Source organism: Sinohyriopsis cumingii, unplaced genomic scaffold (genome assembly GCF_028554795.1).
Source record: "Sinohyriopsis cumingii isolate HCF-2022 unplaced genomic scaffold, ASM2855479v2 utg000233l, whole genome shotgun sequence".
Taxonomy (NCBI): domain Eukaryota; kingdom Metazoa; phylum Mollusca; class Bivalvia; order Unionida; family Unionidae; genus Sinohyriopsis; species Sinohyriopsis cumingii.
In genome coordinates this window covers 69,140-83,126 of record NW_028315880.1, presented here as the reverse complement: position 1 = coordinate 83,126, position 13,987 = coordinate 69,140, and the positions used below count along the sequence as shown (strand labels likewise).

General features: G+C 35.1%; 1 protein-coding gene across 2 annotated transcripts in view; it reads left to right on the top strand.

The window, feature by feature from the left end:
- Window positions 1-13,987, top strand: part of LOC149774388 (uncharacterized) — a 77,278-nt gene that overhangs the window by 31,760 nt on the left and 31,531 nt on the right. For both annotated transcript variants that reach the window (XR_016416865.1, XM_089945314.1), the window contains exon 11: window positions 1,224-1,287. Coding sequence is in view for 1 of the 2 variants with exons in the window: in XM_089945314.1 (XP_089801440.1) it covers window positions 1,224-1,287 (64 nt within the window). In the remaining variant the exon portion in view is untranslated. The remainder of the gene's footprint in view (window positions 1-1,223; window positions 1,288-13,987) is intronic.

Below are 13,987 nucleotides of genomic sequence, written 5' to 3'. Positions count from 1 at the left end.
CCAAATAATCAATGTGTTCTTGATTTGTTTCACACAACGGAAACAAGACATTTTGTGCCCTTTTACTAAACAAGTTTGATACATTCAGACGATGAAGCGATCCCAGTTTAACAGTCACGTCATTTGTTCAATTGCAATCATTTGGCAGGTTTATTTCACTGTTATAAGCTTCCATGAATTCTTTCTGTATACTTCGGTAGGTAATAGTCTGGCTATTGTTTGATTTTCTAATAAAAACCACCAGAGCGTTTATTTCAATATGTAAATAATCATAAATCGACTAATATATCACCTTTTATCGTCAGTACCAAATTATGTTATGGAAACTATACCGTACTGTGTAGCATTGAAAAACCGTACATGGCGTTTTTGATATAATATAGTTACAATTAGTACTGAGCTCTCAGTGTGTGTGAATACGCTTGTCCGTCTAGGTACATTCATCTGCATTTGGTTTCTACAATCAGAATAATGTACTGTCAAAGGCTGGGATTTTTTGCCTTTTTTCCAAGACTTTGGGACAATTCCATCCGAGCGAGACAATAACCCTCCATGACTGTATCCCTAACGTCATGTGAGTGTGTACATGTGTGCGCGGACAAAATCAACACGCAACATTTATAGAGGCAAACAAGAGGACAGGAGTGATGCCCACAGAGAACAAAACAGGCGAAATCCCCTTATTACATACTACTTATCAGCATATGCGCAAATGATATATAACAAACAAGTACAATAAGCAAGCTGTTGTGCAGTTTTGCACGGAGGGAGAAGGGAGAACTGTTTCATATGGTATTATAACCATTTGAAACACACCCACCCACACACTCACACAATCACACCCACACACACACACACACACACACACACACATATATATATATATATATATATATATATATATATATATATATATATATATATATATATATATACGTTTCGTTTCCTAGAGAATCTCTTAATCATATATATCATTCGAATGTAAATCCAGAATGATTTGCAAAACTGAAAGTTTGCTATGGGGGAAACCCATGTACATGATACTTATGTACACGAAGAATGAGAAATTAAACGTAGGATATATTAAAACTAGCTTTTAGTTCTGAAATTGTTATATAGATAATATATTATATCTACTAGTGTCCCAGAACGAAACAAGACTACTCTATGTACTTTTCTTCATGAAATAACATCTAAATTCTACACTTTATCTTAATTGGCAGGTATTACGAAAATGAGAACAGCGGTGATTTCATCATGTATCGCCATGGCTCTAAAAAGCAAGAAGTGAGTTAGTTTTTTTTATATAAATACAAATATAATATACCATGTTTGCAAGTTATAAACTTAAATCGAGAATAACTTGCTGTAAGAAATTGTTGAGTATCAGATACCCGATCTGTATTTAACAGACAATTACGGTACATTGTCATTACATAATTGTTATTATATTCTCCTCCTTCAATTTGTCATAAAAATAGCGCTCTTTTCAGCTAAACGTATGTCTTTATTTAATTCAGTGTCTCAAATAAACCATTGCTTGCCCTTCTATGAATGAAAAGTCTTAATGCATATGCATTTCTGTCATATCATATTTAAAATGGTGCATAACAAAAAATTCTGATTCTGAATACGTTCGACAAATATGGATGAAACAAATTGTCTTATATATGGAGTGAAAAATAAACGATCAAGGAAACCATTTATGAAAATATGACCTTCTTGTTTTTATTTATACAGAACACTTATTTTGGCATATCACTACATTCCAAGCGAAATCAAATACATTAAAAACAATCGCGAAAATGTAGTCAATGTTGGCATCTTCTGAACTATCTCCCGTCTGTCGTGCCTTGTATTTAGGGTACATATTACTTTTTAACTCTTTCAATAGAGTATGTTCATATTAAAAAATAAGTCAATTTCAAATATCAATTGTTTATGTACCGTAGCTCACATTAATCAGCGATATTGTTGTAGATCTCATTTACGTTTAAAAAATGTCCTCTGATTACGAAGTTATTGACAATTACGTAATTTCTGAAGTATAATTTTAATTTTATTCCTGATACATTTCGATTTATGAATTAGTTTTTGTTGCAGCTGATTTACATTTAAGAGCAAATTTAATAAGCTTGATTGGTGGGTTAGATGAAACGTTGAATGTTATAAGTGATATATATATATATATATATATATATATATATATATATATATATATATATATATATATATATATATATATATATAGGTTCAAATAAGGATAAAGCCCTGTTTGTACGTGCTAAACTGTACTTGCGCTGTTGCTCTTCGAGCAGGGGGTGACTTGTTCATCATCAATATCTGCAGCACACCGAGACTGATTGAGTTTGTTTCACGAAGGGACTCAATTCTCCAAGTCAGGCGCATACATTTTAATTCTTACAAGGTAACATTTTCTTCTACAGGGTCGCAAAAGCAAATTAAACATATATCGTCTAGTTATTATACTTGTCAAATTGTAATGGGACATTATGATGAAAAGTATATTCAATGTATTGATTACGAGAGAGCATGAGACTGGTAATTTCATTTATATTTATCTCACAAATCAGTGGCCTATAAAACATATACCGACAGAGGTACAAAAGATAAGGAAGCGATGCCGAATAGTTAGAGAACATTATAATCTATTATAATATTAGGTGTTAGACGTGTGCACTTCTGTATATATTGTATTGTGAAGAAAGCCGTCATAGTTTTATATACTGTTATTTTATATTGTATATTACAGTAGTAGCATCAGTGTTACCGTATGTATATAAATCGCGACAAAATGAGAAAAACACTGATCCATTGTACTTATTAGCAAGTATATACATTAGGTTTTATTTTTATGATGTGGTTAATGTAAAATTCCTTCGATATGAAAGACTTGGGTCGACATAGGAATCGCATATTTGATGCGACAATTATTGTGTGAATTTAAATGTTCTGATGAAATACAGAAATTGGTGTGAATTGTTACTTCTATTGAATGATTCCTATATTAAGATCGTAATTCTTATATGGAAGGTTGTTGTTGATGTTGTTGTTCTAGGTTTTAACGCCATTTTCAGTACAATATAGGCTATACATGGCGGCCAGTATAACTGATGGAGGAAGAACCCTGGAAAACCCAGGGAAGAACTACCGACCCACGAGAAGCTACTGGCAGGCTTTCCCACGTACCCACGCTAGCCGAACCTGGACTCGAACCCACGGAGACAGAGGTTTGATGGCAGTGATCCGGAACGGTGAGCACTTTAGACCACTCGGCCTTATAGGGAAGAAAAAACATGATCGATGGAAGATGCAGAAGTTGTAGCGATGGGGTGTGGGCATCGGTTGGGGGGAAGTTGAGTTTTCCAGAGGGCTAATATGTGGTGGACTCTAGAGGGGCAAGATTCGAAATCACAGGCTGCATATTTGTCCATAGGTTTAACGCGAAAGGACCGTTTAGGGACAATATCTGAAATGTAATGTTTAAACTACATCTACTATCCAACATGCCGTTTTTCGGTGACCAATACCTAGTTTTACATTACACCCCTGTCTATTTACTAGCCATCACCTATTTAGCCACAACCAATTACCAACTAACCATTAAACCGTCATATAAAACGTGAAAACTGACTAATTTCATTCACTGATTTCTAATTTATATATCGATTATCACCAAGCTGTCCCATACTAAGATCGATTGATGGAATCCTTTATGAGTGGTGTTAAGATGAAGAAAAAAATAAATACATACTTTTCTGGAAGGACATCACACTTACAGCATTGTTTCTTATGCAAGGAGGAACTTTAACTTTTGTTGATCACAAATACAGCGTTGGTAAAAATAATTTGTGCTATATTTACATACTATTCTCATCTCACCTAGATGTCACCACAATAGCAACAAGATTTACAAATGTTGACTAGTCAAAGAGATTTTTCAGAAACAGAAAAGTCGTAACAGTACGGAAAATTATTGCAACGTCTTCAAATTTTTCACCATAAAATATGTAGCCAGACGGCAACAGAAGAAAAACAAAAAGAAAGAAAGACGATAAAATATATAGATACATAGAATTGTTTCACACTTCATCTGCGTTTTTCCCTTTAACGTATCGGCCTTGTTGACACCTTGAACCGATGATTACTCTTACTCCGATTGCCCGTAAGATACATTAGACATCCGTATCAAAAAGTATACATTTCCAAGAAGTAAGACAATGATTTCGCACATCATCAGCACGGACGACAGTCATCGCTTAGAAACCCATCGGATAACTGTTTACTTTCCTAAAGACCATAGTGTGGAATGTTTTGATTCTTATGGATTACCTCCTCTGGAAGAAAGATCATTGACTTGATGAAAGGAAATGGTTCATCAACTCATTTCAATAATGAGATATTATAATGACCCACTTTAACAGCGTGTGGACAATTTCGAATGTATTTTCTTCATCAACGCTTTCTTGGATCCTTGAACATGCAGTGAGCTGTTTTGAAGAGATTTCACTATAAAAAAAATGAAAACATAGAAAGATGCTTTTATGAACATATTAGTGTAGATAGCTATGTGCTAAATAGTAAATAATTTCTGGGCTTGTCCGTATAAAGATCTATTATGGTAAATTTATCGACATGATCAACATTGTTTTTTACATCTTGTGCCTGTACATTTTCACATGTAATTTCCCATATTGTTTCTATGCATTTTAAGATTGCCTATCCCATCTTGGCGCTATAAATCCTAGCAGGTTACACATATGACCATTTTTAATATTACGTTTTCCACATTGTCGTTGTAAATGTAAACATCACATTTCCCATCTTGTCATTATAGATTCATATCATGACACACTTATGAAAATATTTAATATCTCATATGCCAATCGTATGGAAAACCTCAATTTAACATCGAGTTTACCATCTTGCCACATATCATCCCCTATATTACTTGCAAACAAATGTAATGGGGAAAAAGATGAGACTTTAAAATATCAAAATCTATACTGATACACTTTTAACCTTGAATCCAAATGTTCTCCGGTACCAGAAAACCATCGGCTATAAGTAAATGAGCACATGTAGATACAAAAAGTACTGATAGGAAACATCTTATCTGAGTATTCTCTACAGGTTTATTTTGTTTTTTTGATATTTGACTTAACTAAGATTTATACCGAAGTAGTTGTCATAGCTAGCAATGCAATTCCTACTTTATTAAGAGACAGTTTTAAGACCTTTAACGTTTTTAAGACACAAGCAAATAATGCATAGCAAAAATATGTATGTTAACAACTTTTCAGTCGCATTCATGCTTTAATGATGCACTCTTTATCATTGTGAATGACTCGTCAAAAGTGCGTGATAGTTTAAGTAGGGCATATCTAGACACCAAAATGGAAAGAAAAACGATCAAATTGAACGAAATTAATCCGAACTAAAAATAGACCCCTAAATGAACTCAAAAGGACATAAATTCATTATTATTTCTGAAACGATCGAATGGCATGTAATCTAACACGTTTTATGTATAAATACATAATTGCATGTGGTATTGTGAAGTATTAGAGGTTCTTTAGAGTTCTGACTCATTTACATAGCTTTATAAGAGACAGACAATTTTTCAATATAATCTAGTACGTCAGACAATAACTATTTTCCTCGCGACAATGCTGACATTGGGGTCCTAGCTCATCATCAAAAGGAAAGTTAAGTTTGTCTCTTCATTCTGTAACTGGTAAAAGCGTCTGCGATGCTAGACAACTAGGCAAGTGGACCCTGAACGTTTCTTTCCCTATGCAATTCAATTTGCCTATATTATTATTTACACTAAACCATGGCTGATGTTCATATATAAGTCATTTAGACAAAACTGAATGGCAAAGCCTTCCCTCGCTTGAAGCACACAAGAGTTACTACCAATGCCCTCATTTTTTGGTCATACAAGATTTATCTTCCTTGTCTGCACCCAAGAGTTACATCTTCTGTGCACATTCTAAGTTTAGCAACACAAATTCTGCTAATTCACATTATCGCAAACTTATTGATATAGTATTGAACGTATTTGTATACAACGTGAAGTTCCTGTATTAGAAGCTATACCATTATAAACCATGATATAGTGTCTCAAAAGGTAGGCCGCTCTGTTTTGACCTTCGTTCTAAGTGATAGGAGTTCTGTCTTAACTACTTACGTGAACGCAATCAAAAGTTTGCAAGGTTATTAGCCCAAACCCGCATGAGAGAGACGTTCAAAGTAGAGACCGGGTTCAGTGCTAACACTATCAGAAATGTTTTTAAGCTGATGAGAAATAAAATATTTAGTAGGGCCAGCTCAATCCCCGAGACATGTCTTTTGCACAACTTTTTCTTTTCGTGCGTATTATAGCTACCTGCGCATATGCTACATGCAAGATGTTACGGTGTTTTTGGCCTTATATAACAGCTTACAAAAGATAAATGAACAACTCGACAGAGAACTATACTTGTATAAAACAGCTTGGAGACAAATAATATGGGTGGTTATGTAGAAACGCACAAAAAGACAGATCGACTGGTCTGCGCAATCTATCTAGATTATGAAGATCAAGAGATATTGGCTACTGTTTCCCTCACAGTACTATCTTATTGTGTTGCTGATGGACAAGAAACAAATCTTACTCAACTTTCAAACAGGAGAGCAAAAACATTTACATCCATATGAAAAGCTGGATTATATTGGCACGCAATCTGGTAACATCTGACACTGCTGCACAGGCACAATACAAACATCGTTGTCAAACGTTGATAACGCTTACTACACTTTACACCTGCCTCGGGGTCGTCATTAGAATTTATGTAATGTATTCTATATTTAGTCATATATTAGTTTGCTCTAGATCAGACTCAATGCATCTATAATATCTGGCGCCATGTTATTTGATTTTATTCAATAGTGGCAGTGAGCCAGTGTGAGTACAAGATCTTCTAGAATATAGCGCTTATCGTCGTAGACCGATAGACCAATTTTCGTCAGTTTGATTGTACTAGGCACGTTGTGGTCCGATCTGAAAAGTTTACGCTGACATATTGTTTGTCACCAAAGAGCTCCGTCATGTAGTCGTGGTACGTGATAACATACTTTTGAAGATATTTATTGATTCTTTGCCCATCGAATTTCCAAGTTATCATAAACATTTAGCAAGTTCGGTTCAGATTTTATTGCAATGGACCTATTCGATCTTGGTCATGTGTTCTTCCCTGCACTTGCGTACATGTTTATATTATTTGCATCATAGTACTTGCTAAGCGGATTACTTTGTTTCTCTAGAAAATCAAAACTCTCACATGGCAAAAAGATAGTCGTTAACATTTTCACAACTAAGTTAGGAGGTATATGTCAGTAATAGCTGCCATAATTCGTATTGATTGTATCATAACGTCAACGTTAAAACCATTGAAAACTCAAGTACAGTTAATAAAACTTGAATTTTCTTTGTTAATTCTTTCATTATTTTTCCCATGAGCGTCAACTAAGTTCTCGTAAAATCAGACAGCTCCGGTGGTTTAGTTGTTAAAGCGTCCGCCTCGGATGCGGGAAGTCGTGGGTTCGAATCCCCGACCGAGCCATACAAAAGACTTTAAAAATAGTACTAACAGTTGCCTCACTAGGCGCTCAGCATTAAGAGGTTAGTGTTATGACTGATTGGCCTGGTGTCAGGAGAATGTAACCGGGTGGGACACCATGCTACATACTTCATTGAAAGGAAGCCAGGTTCAGCCATTAACTTGACATATCGCACTATGTCATTGGCTAGTTCGATGTTACTAGCGTTCTTATGTTTTCCATGATTCTTCCAAATATAGAATTTCTCATCAGTTTCAAAAAATTATCTAGGTCAGTTTCATTTGTTGCTGCGGCTCACTTGGTCGTACAAAATTCAGTATAACATTTTAGCCAAGTTATTTGCTTGGATTTCTCGAGGAGATGAATTCTGATTTGATGCAGTACCTGGTCTGCACTGTCTCAGAATTCTTTTAATGAATTCCATAACGCATCCTATCGAGCGAATTTGGGATTAACATAGTCATCCTAAAATTTCCTACGTCAATTGTTCGTTAAGCGCTACAGAATACGGACTTATCAAATCATCATCCAACATCATACTTTCTTGTGCCAGAGGATATTCATTATGAGCGACATGAATGCCAGCTGGATTTCCTAAATCCGACTCAAGTACATAGCGTTCGTCGTCATTGCTACTTAATAATGTTTTCTGTAACGTTATTTACTGGCATCTAAGACATATACCCACCATGAATTTTCTTTACAATGCCAAACACTAAAGAGTGTTACCTTCCTAACACGTGATGTGTTTTGTTTCTCGCGTTTCGTCATAACATGGCAGACATTTATTGTTGGCTACAGTGTGTCATTTCGTGATGCCAATATCGCGCCTCATATTTCATTTTCCAAAAAAGTATACATATCAATATGTGTGAAGTATACATATCAATATGAGTGAGCAACTCCAGCTTAATGGTTGGCAGCTTGATCGTGGCATCACATGACCTCCGAGAGCAAGCATAATACTAATCATGATGTAACATATAATACGACATACTCTGATCATGAAAGTTGTCACGCACTTCAAAAAGCAGCCGCATGTCGGAATTGACATACAGATAATGATACCCGCTTACCTTATTTATACTGAATTCCAGAATGAGCTAGCGTGCTCGTTGCCTTCATTTGAAATATAAGCCCCATCTTTCTAGCTGTACACTTCTTTTTAACTGACAGCGCTATCTAGTCAAATATTTCTCATGACGTCATTACAAGTTTGCTTACTCAGCTTATTGCCACAAATTTCTTCTGCAATATATCTGACAAATTTTGTCTTCTTTACGAGCTTCAAAACAGGCTGCGCAAAATTTGATAGGTTTATTATTTTTCCATGGCAATAAAATATTATCACTTTCCATAATATATTACAAAGATTATTTATGATGTTTGGTATGGCAGATAAGACTGTTTTTTGCTAGCGCGTAGCCAAGAATACATAATAGAAAAATACGGCATAATTATGTCTCAATACCTACTTGAAAACGTTAAATAAATATAATTTCTATGCACGGCACAGATTGCAGACGCTCTTATTTATTGCAGAACGCAAATATAATGAATGTTTGCAGAGTGTGAATATGATTTAAATCAGATGTTGTGGATAATTCACTAAGGTCGGCTAGTTTATACGTCAAAACTTAACTACGTTTAATAGTTTTGACGCAACGAAACCTTTGTTTGGTCCACTTCTTCGTACGACCCTTTTCAAGCTTTCGTCATGGCTGGGCTAGGTCTAACTCTATCGTGTATATTAATTTTTTCCTAACGATATCTTTGTTTGCTACGTTGTCTTCAATTTCGGTATCATGATGTTCAGCTCGCCTCATTTCATTACTCCCGTCTTTCGTATCATGATAACAACCCACAAGTGACTGTAGCAACCTCATTTTTGTCTTATTTTATTTTGTCTAGTCCTTTTAAGTCTTTCAGCGACAATTGCTTTGCCATCATTAAACGTATACTATTTATGGATTCCGTTTTTCTTAGGTCAGGTTTTAAAGGTATCACTATGAAATTCACCGTGATGTACCCAGATCCTTGCTGGCCTAAAGATGCTAAAGTAACTCTATAGCAGCGCTTGTTTTATTTTCTAGAGGCATACTCCACGTGTAATGAAAATGTCAGTAATATTTAACAGGTATTTTAAACGTTTGTTCTCTCTGCAATTACATTTCATGTCGCTTAAATCAACAGACCAAATATCATCAAAACAATTATCAATCACTGCACCTAGCAAAATGGCTTCTTACCTGCTTATATAATTCTTCTGCATGCACGTCATTTACTTTCTTTGGGCGAAATCAGCTTATGTTTACTTTCTGGCCTTTGGGTTGCTAACCTTTGGCCTGATTGTGTTTTGTTTTCTAGCTTTATGTTTTACTGCTCCTACCTCAAGTTTATTCAGTAGGTTTAATAGCACCTCTGACAAAAACATTGTTCATGCGCTGTCTCAATCCAGTTGGCTTACATACCGCTAGATCATCAAGCATAATTTTATCCCATTGTTTTTTCTTTCTTCTTTTTGACGGTCTCAAGTGTCATGCCGCATCGCTGTGGAATCTACATGGTTAAATTGTTCCTGGCCCATGAAGTGGCCAATCATTAACATGAAGTTGATTATGCAAAAGGATTCCATGGGCAAGTATATGATCCAATATAAAATGGGACATATATCTGGCGGCGTCCAATATATAGCTAGTCATTATACAGCTTTAGGTACATTTATTGGCAACGGTAACTCAAGTACAGAGTCAACAATCTTGATGCAACCTCAGCAGTCAACATATAACACAGCTGCAAAAAGAGCAGTATGTATATTAGTATGTAAATGCCAACGTATTTTTGGCAGATGCCAAAGCAAAGTTTCCTCGAGGGTACTTACTCGCTGTAAGACAACAATTGGCATCGATACTCTTTGGTAATGCAATTTAGTGATAGCGCCATATGTTTTGCAGCCAGCTGGTCTGGATATATTATCATGATTTGTAAAAATCAAATCTTAGCCGAACAAGAAGCTGACAAAGATGTAGTTATAAAATGATATGCAGATACAAAGGTTAGTGCAGGTCTAATGCACGACTACAAGAGAATGACTGCGGATCAGCCGGTAGATAAATGACTGCGATTTAGTTTTAGTTTGCTCACAAAGCTTATATTTTTGTTGAAAGATCATCTGTGGAATTATATAGGTCATTAATCGTCTAGGAGTCAGAAGGTTTCAAAGCATCAAATAAAGAGTGACTAGACGTAAATAATGCAATGATATAAATTTGGGCATGCCAACTTGAAACATAAATGCGACAAGATAAGCGGTATGTGGCTTCAAAAACACCAAAGAAAATATTCCATTGCAGTCTCCCATCCTAATAACCACAACGGACGTTTATCCGCCGTATAATCTAAATATTCAGCAGTCTATGTAATGTATCTGACCACATGTATATTTAATGTGTCAAAAAGCGAATAGGGTACAACATTCATTTATATTAATTTTTGGAAAAGAATCGATTGTCCTCTGGATATTACCAATGGGTAATTTCATCTTAGAGGCCGATCAAATGCAACCGGCTTTAGCAACAGTTGGCATCTAGAAGTGTCCAATTAAAACGCAAACTGGTACACAATTTACACAAGTATGGATGCATTATGGTTAGCTCTCGCTACGTTGATTATTGCAACCCAAAAATTCTCCTCTACAGATTGTATTGCATTTCTCGATGTCAATAAATTCATGTCTGTCATGTTATCAGATTGTTTACCTAGATGATCTTATTTCAACATGTATATGAGACGACAAAAGTTCGCAAGAATTTAACTCGCTGTTGTTTGAAGAACAACACAAGGGTGTGGCTTTTGATGATGTAGGACTAGGATATATTATAACAAAATTAGAGAAAAGTATCAACCCTACAAAAAGATTTTGGCAAATCGAGAAGGCGAAAAAATATATGATCACAAGCTCAATGTTATTTCGGTAACTAATATGAAATCGCTAAAGCTTCGGGGCGAGCTATGCAAGTATGTGAAACTAAACAAGTTCTGTAATGACAAGTAAATGTCATCGCTTCTGGAAACATAGTAGTACTATTAAACAAAATACTAAACAATTTAATTGTGGAGAAAAGAGATACTCAAAACAAGTAAATAAACCAAACTTAATCAGAAATATACAAAAGATCTAGATGTTGAAACGCATGCATGTGGAAACAATTCTTCCAAAAATGCCCTTTAAAAACACAAACGACTTCTAGAATAAGTCACCTAAAGGTATCATTATAAAAAAAGATTGGTTTGCAATGTGATGACTTAAAAACGAATCTGTAAGTGTCTTATGGACAAGACGGTGAAAAGCGTCTTTATAAACCATTCACAAACAGGCTCATATTGTTGAACCTGCAACAGAGCAGGTAGAAACCGAACTCATACACAGCAACTTGACCATGAAGCGGAAATTCCACATCCTGATGATAAGAATCTGAGCTACCAAAACACTATATAGTTGTTGAAAAATAAGATGATATAAACTGCAAATATTATTAGAAGAATTTTACAACTTTTAAAGCAGGAAAAGACTTATAGTAATCCTAAGGCAATGTGAAATTGTCTGCATCCTAAAGAAGATTTCAGCAGGCTGAATATAACTGTCGTTTCAAAGATATCTACTAGTTAATTTAATCAACAGGAACTAACGAAATATGAGAAAAATGAATTAGCAAAAGACGGTCAGGTTGATGAACTTAATCCCATACCGGACAAACTAGCTAACGCTTAGCTTTATATTATTAGACAAATAATTCCAACGCGTTGTGAGTAACTGATGAATAAACGCATTGCATATATTGAGCCTAATCATGAAAACCTACGACAGGATGAAAAACAACCTGAAGTAAAAACGCCGCCAGCAGATATTCCACAACATGAACAGTAATAATATATTTTTAAAAGAAGCATGTCATCGATTTTAGTTACATTAGCAACTATTCTGACAAAAAGACGTGATGCAGCTATTGCATATTATCGCAGCTATCACACACTAGCTTCCTGTTCCTGTTGATATTTCGCTTACGATACATATGGATGGTGTTGCCAGAACCGGTGCATTCATAAATTCATTTCATCTGAGTATATTAGTAGCTTGAAATGCATATAGCGTGTTTTTAGGAATGCTTGAACCAAACCATTCAAAAGAAAATGACTGTGTCCAAATATAATTACATCACGTATACAAAAATATTAATTCAGATCAAATCTTGTTTGCATGGTGCTATGTTTAGCATGGCTGCTTTTGTCAACGAATTTCGTATTATATGGAGTGACGTTGTCGATTTAGTTTTTTATGCATAGTGAAATACGAGAAGAGGTATGCGATATAAATCTTCACCATATATTTCATGATAAGGGTGCTGACACTGAAACTGATGGTAACTACTAAACTACAAGGTGCAAATAGTGTGCAATGCGATTTAACATTTGGTGACATCTTCTCATGCCTTTTCAAAATTATATAAAGATTTCTTGCCACCAAGCGGCCGGTATTCATTTCCTGTTCTATGTGATCTTTGCAAGAGAAATGAAGACTGGTCAAGCTGCTCTTTCGAAGCTTGTTAAATTATTTTAAGATGGTTCATTACAATTTTGTATGCACAGTTTAAAGATATGATTTCTGTATCATGCAGCATACATCTTCTGTATTCCAGTAAATGGAAAAAACAATTCTTTAGCGTTGTGTGCTGGCATTGTTCTCTTTGAGTCAAAAGACATACATTATATTGCTATGGTTTTTCATTCACTTGTTTAAATACAATCTGTAGGTATTTTGATACAGAACCCTTGATTATTTTCTGTTTTAACATAACACAAGAACTATAATTGTATGAGATCTTAACAATTGTCCATTACAAGACATGAAACAACTCGATTTTACCTTCAGAGTATTTCTTAGTGATGTCGTCTATTGCAGCTGCAATGCAATCTAGCTGGTCATGGACTCTCGCAGTAAGATATTCCTTATACAAATCGTTCGTCAAAAGCAATGATCATTCCGCTGCAATTGATTTACATAAGTCAATAAAATCATCTTTACTAGCGAATCTTATGATACTGATCACAATTGGATTTTTTTTTCATAACGACCATAGTCTTTAATATAAATTTTTTCATACACCTGATAAAGTCCAAATTTATCTACCGAACATTTGCGAAACATCCTGTCTAAAAGATGACCGTACGATGTCATAACTTCTAATTCAGACAATACTTGCTTCAAAAGTATTATGCAGCTTAGTGACAAATGAGCATTTGAAATTAACAAGCCAATTATTTCTGCCGTCGACATTAAACAAATCTGGACTGTACCTAAAGC